Source organism: Xenopus laevis, chromosome 4S, assembly GCF_017654675.1.
Source record: "Xenopus laevis strain J_2021 chromosome 4S, Xenopus_laevis_v10.1, whole genome shotgun sequence".
NCBI classification, from domain to species: domain Eukaryota; kingdom Metazoa; phylum Chordata; class Amphibia; order Anura; family Pipidae; genus Xenopus; species Xenopus laevis.
The window spans coordinates 53272544-53285826 of record NC_054378.1 but is presented as its reverse complement, the minus strand read 5'-3'; the positions used below and the strand labels follow the sequence as shown (position 1 = coordinate 53285826).

The window sequence follows — 13283 nt, the reverse complement described above, 5'->3', positions numbered from 1 at the left end:
AATTTATGGCTAGTATATCCAGCATTAAGTATGTATTATTACCTATTGCTAATCAATTGTTACATTTGTTAGTGGTGTCTGTGCTAATGACAGCCTTAAAGGGGAAATTCACATTTAAGTTAACTTTTATTATGTTATGGAATGGCCAAGTCTTAGCAACTTTTAAATTTTATTCATTTTACAAATGTTATTTAATTTTGATTTGCTGCTTTGTTTATGATAATTTCCAGCTTTCAAATGGGAGTCAATGACCCCATCTGACAAAAAACAATTGCTCTGTGAGGCTACAATTGTATTGTTACTACATCCATTATTTTTTAATTCACACCTCTCCTATTCATCTTCCTGACTCTAATTCACAACAGTGCCTGGTTGCTAGGGTAATTTGGGCTTTAGGAACCAGAGAGCTGTGAAATTCCAAACTGGTGAGCTGCTAGACAAACAGCTAAATTATTGAAAAACTACAAATAATAAAAAAATAAATACCAATTGCCTCAGAATATGACTCTCTATACTTTATTATTATGTAGGTCTACCTTTGTGATAAGGAAACACACACTGTCTATTTTCTATACAGCCATCAGATTGGCATTATTTTTGCTCAAACCCTCCACAGGGTTAAAAAGCTGTTGTGAAAACACCCCCTTTTTACTGAATAAACAATACAAGTGTGATGTAATTTATGTAACCCAATCCTATTGGTTCACCACCGTGTTTTGAGCTTTTCTCCTATTGGATTATATATTGTGTGATGTCATGTCGTGTATGTAAATTTTATTAGTCACTATCGCCTTTAAAAGGATCTGTGTGGAGGGGAGACCGTCAGCCCACCTTGGCACGAAACGCATTAGGCTAATGCATGTCCTAATAAATACTTTTTACTTTTAAAGAATACTTGCATGGGTGTCCACACATAGGGGCAAGGGGGAACAGTTGCCCCCCTGGATCCGCCACCTCAGTGGTAAATACCACTGTTCCACCCTAGAAAATAAGCGCTTAGCATAGGACTCATTTATAGCAGAGGGGAGTTCTTGAACACACAAGCGCCAGCTAGATCTTGCCCACTGCATATTTGTAGGCTGAACAATAAGGTATGGAACAACCCCTTCTTCTGTATCCAATAGTTGTGTGTTGTGTCAGAAGCGGCAGGCAGCTGCATCTGGACTTCCCATGATTCACGTTAGTCCAATTCCCAATGAATGACACGTAGATCGGCCAATAGCCGTGTCATAGCCCCAAATGTTAGTTAATAAATAGTGCAGGCTAAAACTGAAGCTTTGTGTCTTTGCCACCAAAATATTGGTATAAAATTATTTGCAATACTTTTATTACTACTTTACCTACTCGCTTCCCCCTTTTTTAACCTTAAAGGAGAAGGAAAGGTGCTCTTTACTTGGGGGTGCCAAAAGTTAGGAACCCCTAAGTGATTATATATACTTACATCACACCCAGGCCAGTTTTCCTATCAGCAGAGCATCACAGAGTGATCGACTTCCTGTTTCTTCTTTCCATGCGAGACTGCGCATGCACAGTACCGCAAAAAGCCGAACTTTAATAAAGAAGTCGGCTACTTTGTTCTACTGCCCCGTGAAATTTGAAGAAAGAAGTAGGGAGTGATCACTGCGCAGTGCTTTCTGGAAGAACACTTGGACCGGTGCACTTTTCTGCTGATAGGAGCCCTGGCTCAGGGTGTGAGGAAAGTATATATAACCACTAGGGGGTGCCTAACCCCCAATTAAATATGCCTTTCCTGAATCCTTCTCCTTTAAAGGAGAAGTCAACCCCTTTGGTGCTAAAATCCCTCCCCTGTGTTGTTGTCCCCCCCCCCGGGCAAATGCCCCTAAGTTGCTACTTACCCCTCGGCGCAGGTCCTGTCCACGGAGTTCACAGACGCCATCTTCTCCCGTGCGGTCTTCTTCGTATTGCCTGGGGTTTGGCGGTGCATGCTCAGTAGGAGTATTTGCTGGTTCAGCTCTACTGCGCATGCGCCGAAAGTCACAAAGTTTTCCGTTTTCTTTTTTCGGAAACTTCGTGACTTTCGGCCATTAACGTAACTGTACGCAATTATCTTCCCGGAAATCGGCGTGGGCCCTGGCCCAATTGCACCCCCTGCTCCCCCGGTAGTTCCGCCACTGCTTTCGTCACATGCGCAGTAGAGCTGAACTGGCAAATAGTCCTACTGCCCATGGGCCACCAAACACCGGGCAATCCAGGAAGAAGAGCGCACGGGGGAAGATGGCGCCCGTGAACTCCGTGGACAGGACCTGCGCAGAGGGGTGAGTAGCAACTTAGGGGCATTTGCCGGGGACAACACAGGGGAGGGATTTTAGTGCCAAAGGGGTTTAGTTCTCCTTTAACAGTTAACCAACGTCTCACTAAAATAACAAATACGCCATACAGTTGGTAATTACATAAGTACCACCCTTGCAAGAACCCTCACATTCCACATGTGACTTTCCACTTTGGTCTCTCAGGGATTGTAGACTGAACGCCTGTTGGCTCAGGCATTTTAATAACGAAGTAGAGAACTCTAGTCCCGTCAGCACTTGCGCAGGAATGCAGTTCTTCTCCACTCAGACCTGTTGGCTGCACGCTTCGACTCGTGTCCCTCCCCTTGGGCGGAGCCTGAGTTCTGGGCTGCGAGTGGGCAGCAGGGGCGATAGTCTCATTGCAATCTAGTCACGGGATAATAGGCTTTGTCGACGGATGGATTATGAGGTAACTCTCCCTGTTTTATAAAGGAGGAGTTCATTTGTTTGATAGCTGAGAGTAAGTGGAATTCGCGTGACTGGGAGCGGAGTGGCATTGCTCTGAGACTTCTCTACACACCTTGAGGCTGAACACTGACTATTGGCCGAGCTAAGTCTGTGGGATTTAAAGAGGATCGTTTTGCGCTACTGGGATCGCGGAGTAAGTGAAACCAGCGCTACAATAGCTACTGTACAGCTGTATGCACTTTATTGTCACAGCAAATCCCCTGTGTGAGACATGATGTTCTGATTTGATCACTCGGGGAAAGAAAACTTTATACACGTCCTCAAAATTCTCAGGGAACTTCTAATATCTTCATATTTTACAACACGGAGTAATTTTTTTTTTTTTATCATACACACGTTTTAGTGACATCACTAAGCTCCATTTATTACTGATGACATCACTAAGAGCCGTTTATATAGTGAATAAAGTTCCCCCCTCTTGTAAATTATAAGGATATTGTAAGTTACCGAGGAGTGTCATGGAACTCCAGGGTTACTACTAATATCCTCATATTTTGCAACAGGGGTACTTTATTTATTATAATACACAAGTTTCAGCGAGTCATGTGACCGAAATGACATCAGAACTCACCGATTATAACTGATGACATCAGAACTCACTGTTTATAAGGATATAATTTACAGGATATTCCTGGCTTTTGTGTATTATAAGGAAATGATGTACAGGACATTCGAGGCTCTTGATAATTAATGCTTAGTGTAATCAATAATAACGTATAACTTGTGTATACAGTATGTCGTAGGGCATTCTATTCACAAATATTATCAGTCAGTGCTTTGTCAAGTCGACAGTTTGGACAAGTTCTCTCCTCATATTCTCTGTCAGTTTTCAAGTTCTGTTCTCTCCATTCATCAAGTGCAGGTTTCCTCCATCTGTGATTTAGCCTTTTTTGAATCTCATCCCAGCAATCTTGATAGGAGGGAGGGCTGAGCCCCAATGGGGGAAGAAATAGAGGATAGAGTAGGAATGAACACAGAGGGAGAATGGCTGAGAGACAATTGGGGAGCACTAAGGTAGGAAAGAGGAGGAATGTATGCAGGTGACAAGAAAGCACACTTTGACTGCACACTTGCATCTGTGTATTGAATACTTTTTACAGGCATTTGTGCAAAGTCTGGCACATCTGCCAACTGCTTTTTGGGATAATAAAGCTACCTTAGAGGAGAAACTTTCAGGGAAAAAAAAAACATTTAGGGGCAGATTTATCAATGGTCAAAGTGAAAATTCAATTTAAAAAATTCGAATTTCAAGCTAATTTTTGTGTACTTCGACTAGGGAATAGTCCAAATTCGATTTGAATTTGAAAAAAATATGATAAATTTATCATGTACTGTCTCTTTAAAACGTTGACTTCGCCCATTCACCATCTTAAACCTGCCGAATTGCTGTTTTGGCTTATGGGGGACCTCCTACAACCAATTTGGAGTCAATTGGTGGACTTTGAAAGATCAAAGTTTTGGGGGGAAAAACTTTGTATCGTACGAATCGAATGCGTTATTACTTTGATTCATACGATTGGAATTCGATCGAAAACGGACCTATTCGATCGAAAACGGACATATTCAGCCAAAAAAAAAAAACGATTCAATTTCATTTGGTCTTTTTGAATTAGAATTTCAACGTTTTTCAAATTCGAAATTCGACCCTTGATAAATCTGCCCCTTAATATAACCTTGGTCTCATGGAAATAAGAAACTTTCTAAATATGATCAATTGAAAGTTCTGTCTTCTACCTGCAGCTTAGAGTTGTTGGTTATTTTGAAATGGTGAATAAACTACCCTCTCTTGTAAGTCACCAAGTTGGAAGCCCCCACACGGGCAGATAAGCTGCCGAATTGGTCTAAAGTACCGATATTGGCGGCTTTATCTGCCCGTGCATGGCCACCTTTAGTTTCTTATTTCCAGGAGATTCATATTCATGTTTGTAATAGTTCCCCTTTAATGCTTCCCATATGTGGATAGCAATTGGACTGTACATTGTTTAGCCTCTACTGTACTTCTGCAGAACTAAAATGAAAAATAATTACAAAATGATCAAAAGTAAGACCAGTTTCAAATTTTAACACACATTGAAATGATATTTGATCCAGCCTATTGAGAACAGAGTTTTGATATACTATAACTTTAGTTTATGCAAATAGACTATTGTGTAGCCATGGCAACAGCCAGGAGAACAGTCACAGATTACTTGGCAGATAACAGATAAGCTTTATTTAACATTATATTTTAATTGCTTTAAAACACAAATTTTTTGGTGTTAGTGTTCCTTTAAATTTTGTAACTTACTAAACTGAGTAAAGGCTAAATTCCAAACTGGAAATGTCCAGTTTCTGATGGACTTCGTTTCTTTTAAAGGTAAACAGTCACAATAAAGGGTTGAAGGGACACAGATATTCTAATTGTTTCTTTTTTTTAAGTACGCTAGGCAGAATGTATTTTCAGCAGATGTTCTAGTAATTATGCTGAAAAGAAGTATACATTTTTCCTGTGATGCTACTGTGTAATAATTACAATTAAAGAAGCAGCATAGATCAAAGGGATACCAGGACCATAGAATATATGGCTTTGGCAATTTGAGATTTTAATGCTAGTTCCATAGACTCTACTGTGGGGATCACCAAAAGGACTATGAAATGACTATACACTAAAAAGGGAGAAACACTGATGTACATTTTTGTAACCCGACAACAAAACTGATCTAAATTTAGAAAAGTCTTACTGCCAAACTGGAAATATCAGTTCCTGATAGACTTTTATCTTTTAAAGGAACAAAAGAATTGAAGACAAATGATTCTAAAGTGAAAACAGGAAGGTTTATGGTGAGGCCGGGTGCAAGTGTTTAGGCAGGGGTTCCTAACATTCAAATGTAAAAAAAAGTCGGGGAGCAACATAAGCATGCAAAAGTTCCCAGGGGTGCCACGAATAGGCTGTAATTGGCTATTGCCCCACCTGCACCTTAAACCAATGCCTTATGAGTACAAAGGCCTACGGATAGAGATGCTGACAGCAAGGCAGGCTACAAAGTGGAAAAAACATGGTGGCTTGCTCCTCTTGCACCAAGCCCAGCTGTCAGTTAGTGAGCCCTAGCTTTTCAAACTCTTTAGTTTATAAAATGTTTGAAGCGACCAGTGCCCCTCTGAATTAGATGGAATATGGTTTTCTTATATTGGTATTTCTTTCAGCAATTGTTTCAGATAAGCTGTACTATGTCATTTGACAATTTGGAGAGCTTCATTTTACCAAAGGCAAAATAATTGTATTGGGTAAGAAGTGAGAGTGGGATTAACTTTCTATAATGTATTTATGATAAATATAAATATACAGAGATTCATGCCATGTGGTAAAAAAATCACAGTAGGAAGGAAGTCCGTGCACTATAGAGCTAATCTACTACTCCATTAACTTGATGGCAACTATGACTCCATATTGGTGGCAAAACAATCCAACTGGGCTATTTAATGTTTAACTGTATGGTCGTCCAAGTTATGGAAAGATCCCTTATCTGGAAAACCACAGGTCCCGTGTATTGATATTATTTTATAAAATAGAAATGACACAAGGCACAGGCCTATTGTGCTGGGGTGGTACCGACTTTATGTATTGTATTTGCATTGGAGCCCTATATGCAAGCAACATGTGCAGTAAATGAATTGTTCAGTATAAAAGCTGGGTAAAATATAAAAACATGTCTAATACAGTTAGTTAGCCAAGAATGTAATGTATAAAGGCTGGAGTGACTAGATGTCTAACATAATAGCCAGAACACTACTTCCTGATTTGCATCTCTTGCTTTCCACTGATTAGTTACCAGGCAGTAAGGGCAGAGACGCACGCTCAGATTCGGGGAGATTAGTCGCCCAGCGACAAATCTCCTCTTCTTCGGGTTGACTAATCTCCATCAAACTGCCTCCCGCCGGCGAATGTAAATCGGCAGGACGGCAATCGGTGCACTTCGTTTTCCGAAGTTGCCTCACGAGAAAACTTCGGGCATCTTAGGAAAAAGAAGCGATCAGAGTGCCATTCCATCATCGATCTCCACGTTTAACCATTTTAACCAGCTTGTAATATTAAAGCAGTATAAAATAACCTTTTAGTTTTAGCTATTCTGCAAATTGCTCCTTCCTCTGTGACTGGCTGACTCATTGTAAGCATTGTTCTGCAGACAATGTCCGACAGTGTGGCTTTTTGTATGGTGAGGAAAGCAAACACAGTTCCAGAATGCCTTTCTCTTTCACACGCTAATTGTTCTTTTTGATAATACAGGTATGGGATCTGTTATCCAGAATGCTCCGGACCTGGGGTATTTTGGATAACGGATCTTTCTGTAATTTGGATCTTTAAGTCCATTAGAAAATCATGTAAACATTCAATAAACCCAATAGGCTGGTTTTGCTTCCAAAAATGAATTATATCTTATATTGATCAACTACAAGGTAATGTTTTATTATTACAAAGAAAAAGGAAATAATTTTTAAAAATATGGATAAAATGGAGTCTATGGTAGACAGTCTTTCCGTATTACTGATCCTGTACCAGTACTGAAAAACAACCGCAAATTGTCTCTTACTTTTACATCTCTCTGAATTTAGGTTTAAAGTATGACTGTATGTGGTAACTGCAGTATTTGCTGCATCCACAAATGTGTGGAGAAGCCTAATCCCATCTTTCTGGCATGGATTTTATTTACAAAATGTCTGTTCATAAATCTATACAGCGCCGATTCATTGCTCCTGCAATGCCGCCCCCCTCGACGGCTTACCTGTCGGGAGGGGAGACAGGAACACTAGTAGGTATTAATTATTTTTCTAAGATTATACTGGATATCACATTTTCTTTATACTGCTTAATGAAATCTAGTTGTGTGTGATTTGTGGATAACAGCAGTTTAAAAATTTTAAATTCTGCTTCTCCACATTTAAAAATGGCATCCTAGCAAGTCTTTTACCCAAATACAAATGTTTTTTTTCTCTTCTGATCACTAAGTTCAGAGTTCCTTTTACATAAACCTAACAGGAAACATTCACGTCAGAATCACATCTGGAGAAATGTTCCCAAAACAGAAAGATAAGCATCTCATGTGAATTTCATTCCTTTTCAGAATTTTGTATCAAAGCCAATATCAACATTTGCACAAAAACCTTTCCTTTCCCTAGAGTCTACTTTGGTATCCAGCCTGCGATTCAAAAAAAAAAAGAAACAATCCCATGAATGTTTTGGACTGTGCACTCTGTATGTAAAAAAGCATTCATGTATAGGTTAATCAGGTTATCTCCTATCATTATTATTTAATGATATATAATGTGGAAAGTACAAAATAGGTCCAAATAGTTCTAACATCTTGGATTCCTGTCTAGTTTTGTAAAATAAAATCTGCAGTGATGTAACACTACATGTAGCATTAAGATAAATTTGGTTTTACTGCAAGAAGCACTTTATCCAAAACCTTTAAGTTTGCTTTTTAAAAACTCTCCCCCCTACCATCTTGGTACCAAGCCAGTCAGTCATGTTGGTAAACCAGCCATGAAGTGTCATTTATTTATTTATTAAAGTCCAAATGGTAAAAAACTAAAAAAAAATCTAGTTTTTTCATTAGAAAACTTGAATTTTTACAGGAGAAAAAACCTACATTTTTTCGAGATTTATTATAACCAGATGCCGCAAAAAGCTCAGATCCGAAAATCCTCCATCTCAGACCCGTCGAAGTCCTGTATAAGTCAATGGGAGAGGCACCTATCTCAAACTGAAGTTATCACCGTCTTCGAGGGGTTTTCGCCAAAAAATCTGACTTTTTCTCGGGTTTTTGGGCAAAAACTTGAAAAAAATCTTGTGATTCTGGAAAAAAAAGTCAGAAAAATTTGAGCAATTCTGGGGAAAAAGCCTGAAAAGTTTGAGCAAATTGGGAAAAAGCCCTAAAAAATTTAGCAATTCTGGAAAAAGCCTGAAAAATTTGAGCAATTCGGGTTATTGCTTGATTTTAATGAGTTTTTCTGCAATCCGATTAAATTATTTATTAATAAATAGTCTGAAATCGGGCATGGCAGTTTGTTCATGGTTTTTTTTTTAATAAAATTTAAGATAAAGTCAGACTTAAATAAATAACCCCCTTTGTGTTTAGAGCAGTATTTTTCAATAATTTTTCAACGACCATTTGAGGGGCATGCCACATTTGTTTTAGGGTGGGCTCCTGTCTAGGGCATTGGAGGATCTCTTTTTTTAAAAGAATATTTTTTAATTATCTGCCTTCTAACTCTTTTCAGCTTTTAAATGAGGGTTGCCGACCCCATCTAAAAAAACAAATGCTCTGTAAGACTACAAATGTATTGGTATTGCTTCTTTTTGTTACTTATCTTTCTGTTCAGACCCTCTCTTATTCATATTCCAGTCATGTATTCAAATAAATGCATGGTTGCTAGTGTAATTTGAAGCCTAGCAACCAGACTGCTGAAATGGCAAACTGGAAAGCTGCTGAATAAAAAAAGCTGGTGCCAGTAACACCAAAAATTAATATAATGTTAGAATGCACTGGTAAAAGCTGTGTAAAGCAAATACGTCCGTTTTACCAGTGCAGAGCAACAGTGCATTATATTTTAATTACTTTGATTCACTTTTTTGGTGTTACTGTTCCTTTAAAAACAGGTATCAGAATAGGAGTTACCATAAACTGAGGAGTCCTAGTTGAAGGATATATGCACCACCTCCACAGCCCTGATCCCAGACCACCTTTTGTAGCAATGATTGCTTTAATTCTTATGTACAGGTATGGGACCTATTATCCAGAATGCTCGGGACCTGGGTTGTCCGGATAACAGATCTTTCTGTGATTTGGATCTTTATATCTTATGTCTACTATAAAATCATGTAAACATTAAAGGAATCCAATAGGCTGGTTCTACTTCCAATAAGGATTAATTATATCTTAGTGTAGATCAAGTACAAGGTACTGTTTTATTATTACAGAGAAAAAGGAAATCATTGAAAAAAATCTGGATAATTTGATTATAATGGAGTCTAGCGGAAACGGCCTTTCCGTAACTCTTGAGTTTTCTGGATAATGGGTTTCCGGATAATGAATCCCATACCTGTAGAAATTATCTACACGCTTTGCCCACTTTTCAGGCGGATTTGTTCCACATTGTAATAGTTATGGGATGCACGCACACTTAAATTTTCAAGTATTGTCGCAGATTCTCAATTTAAAGTTCATGGCTTCAACTGGTCAGTTGTAGATCACTGACTTTTTTGTTGTTGAGCCACTGTAATGTTACATTGGCCTTGTGTTTAGGATCGTTGTTCTGTTGAAAGATGAACTCTTATTCAAGCTTCAGTTTTTGAAACAGCTTTTCTGGCAACATTTTGCTATATTTTGTGCCAGCATTGTTGCTTTTTTTTCCCAGTCCTTGTTAATAGAAACCACCACCCAGCATGATATAGTGTTTAAAGGGGACCCGTCACCTAGACATAAAAAGCTGTATAATAAAAGTTCTTTTCATGTTAAACATGACATTTAAATCAAAGCATTCATAGTTGTTGTAAACTCTTTTAAAAATCTCAGCTGTCAATCATATATTGCCTGCCCCTCCTTAGGCATAGAGGCGGGGCAGACAATTACTTTCACTTTCCATTCAGCACTTCCTAGATATCACTGCACTCCCCACATTCCTCCGTTCTCTTCACTGTTTAATTGTGTAGCCAGGGCATGGGGATGGTCATAGGATCCCCTATTCTGGTGCACAAACAAGATTCTGAGATGATACAAGGCTTGCCTTAATAACAGTGTCCACAAAATGGCTCCTGCCTGCTTGCTATAATTATGAATTCCCAGACTGAAGGAAACAAGATTTAAATAATTTTTGTTGCGTAATTAAAGTTAATTTTGCTTGACTAATGTGATAAAATAGGATTTGGAATCATTTTTTTGGGTGACAGGGCCCCTTTAACTTGAATAACTAATTTCTGTAAAAAAAAAATTAAAGGTTGACATGCCTTTAACAAATATGGAAAAGATAACTTGCATTTACAGTATGTTCCAGCAATAAAGTCCCTTCTAATTACTCAATCTCTGAAACCCTGTTGTAATACAGGTATGGGACCTGTTATACAGAATGCTCGGGACCTGGGGTTTTCTGGATAACGGATCTTTCCTTAATTTGGATCTTTATATCTTAAGTCTTCTAGAAAATCATGTAAACATTAAATAAACCCAATAGGCTGGTTTTGCTTCCGATAAGGATTAATTATATCTTAGTTGGGATCAAGTACCAGGTACTGTTTTATTATTACAGAGAAAAAGAAAATCATTTTTAAAAATTTGGATTATTTGATTATAATGGAGCCTATGGGAGTCAGCCTTTCCGTAATTCTGCTCTTTCTGGATAACGGGTTTCGGGATAACGAATCCTATAACTATATTATTAAGGAAATGTTGCAGGGGTTCAGCCTGATGTTAAATGTTTCCTTGCCACCTGTGCACTCGTTGTGGAGCCTGCTAAGTGCTTCATGCCAAGGGGAATATTTATTTTCTTCATGTCAACATTTGCACATGGGAGACCTGCTCTTCATCAGTGACATTGAAGGATTATATGGGTGAAAATGCTCAACATTCAAGATACATCAGTCTCCTCTGCAAGTGACAATCGTAATAGGAAGCCTAAAAATGTTCAACATTAACTGAAGCCTAGCTTAATATCGCCATTGAACTACTATTTTTAAATATTTTATTTATACATTTCTTTCTCATAGGTTATCCCGTACGATGGTTGACCAACTGGCTTTCACAGAGATCAATGCCCAGCGAATTGCAGTTGTAGAAAATTGCTTTGGCGCATCAGGCCAGCCTTTATCTGCCCCAGGAAGAGTTCTTGTGGGAGAAGGAATATTAACGAAAGAATGCAGAAAAAAGCCCAAGCCAAGAGTTTTTTTCCTCTTCAGCGACATCTTAGTGTATGGAAATATTGTCATAAATAAGGTCAGATATAACACACAGCGTATTCTCCCCCTTGAAGATGTTACTGTTGAGATACTTCCAGACAGTGTCGACATGAGAAACCGCTGGATGATAAAGACCACAAAGAAATCATTTGTGATTTCTGCAGCCTCCTACTCTGAAAGGAAAGAATGGATTTGTCATATAGAGGAATGCATCCACCAACTCCTTCAGAAGACCGGACGACAACCATCAAAGGAACACGCAGCACCTTGGATACCCGACAAAGCCACCGACATTTGTATGCGCTGTACACAAACAAACTTCACTATGGTAAATCGCAGGCATCACTGTCGCAAATGTGGCTTTGTTGTATGTCACGAATGCTCAAAGCACAAGTTTTTGATTCCGGCAATAAAATCCAAACCAGTGAGAGTCTGCAGTTTATGTTACAGAAAGTTGGTATCGGAGAGAATAGCCATTGAAGAGGAATTGAAAAGGCATGAAAGACAATTTCACGATGCAGTACCACAGTATGATCCATCCAGTGAGGACAGCGATGAGGACCCTGATAGGCAAGGGGCATGGCCTTTAAATGAAGATTTCTATTCTTCAACGTGGTCCGCTTTTCACACCTGAGCTTTCTACATAATTCTAAATGACTTCAATATTATTTATAATGTTTGTATTTGTAAAACAGTACTAAGCAATGTATAACTAATAACATTACAGAATAATGTCAAAATTGTGAAGTGACAAACGCCAAAACTATTGGGTGACAACCAATACACAGAATTTGACATTAGACAGTCTGATAATGATATTTTTTTGTTAGAGCCTTAACTATAGGAATGTGACTATTATGACCATATTTTCATTTATTTTCTTTTATTTGTTATGATCTAATTTCACTCTAATTAAGAAGGGGCCCACCAAGGGCTTGTAGCGTTTTTTATGACACCTTCCTCATTTACAGTCACTTCATTCCAGGCCCTTTACACGAATGGTATACACTTATATTAGTTTGACATTATTTATTATATGTATTATATATATATTTATACATAGAGATGCCAAACATATTGAAATTATGTCAGACCTTTTCCATATGGGCTTTGTTTACAGGTTTAACTTTGTATGTTACACCCCTAGGACACCAGGCATAGGGGTGGTCAGAAATGAGATTTTGTCTTAGCATTTTTGTATTTAGCCATTTAGTACACATTGAAAGAAGCCTTATCATATTTGCATAATTGTCAGTATTTTCGAATTATTTATAAAAGGCTCAACTTTAAAGGGATACTGTCGTGGGGAAAAAAAAAATTTCAAAATGAATCAGTTAATAGTGCTGCTCCAGCAGAATTCTGCACTGAAATCCATTTATCAAAAGAGCAAACAGATTTTTTTATATTCAATTTTGAAATCTGACATGGGGCTAGACATTTTGTCAATTCCCAGCTGCCCCAAGTCATGTGACTTGTGCTCTGATAAACTTTAATCACTCTTTACTGCTGTACTGCAAGTTGGAGTGATATCACCCCCCTCCCTTTTCCCCCACAGCAGCCAAACAAAAGAACAATGG

The 13283-nt window shown here is 38.4% G+C and overlaps 1 protein-coding gene across 3 annotated transcripts; it reads left to right on the top strand.

Annotated features, from left to right (window-relative positions):
- Positions 1–2635: 2635 nt before the first annotated feature.
- plekhf1.S (pleckstrin homology and FYVE domain containing 1 S homeolog) lies at positions 2636–13060 on the top strand. Of its 3 annotated transcripts, XM_041561239.1 has the most exons (3): positions 2636–2910; positions 5545–5850; positions 11518–13060. In XM_041561239.1, the coding sequence occupies exons 2-3, from the start codon at positions 5813–5815 to the stop codon at positions 12338–12340; spliced, it is 861 nt and encodes a 286-aa protein (XP_041417173.1). In that variant the 5' UTR covers positions 2636–2910; positions 5545–5812; the 3' UTR covers positions 12341–13060. The 3 variants fall into 3 exon arrangements, with proteins under 3 accessions (XP_041417173.1, XP_018116097.1, XP_041417174.1); XM_018260608.2 differs by lacking the exon at positions 5545–5850 and having other exon boundaries at positions 2637–2910; positions 11518–13059; XM_041561240.1 differs by lacking the exon at positions 5545–5850 and having other exon boundaries at positions 2648–2718.
- Positions 13061–13283: the final 223 nt, after the last annotated feature.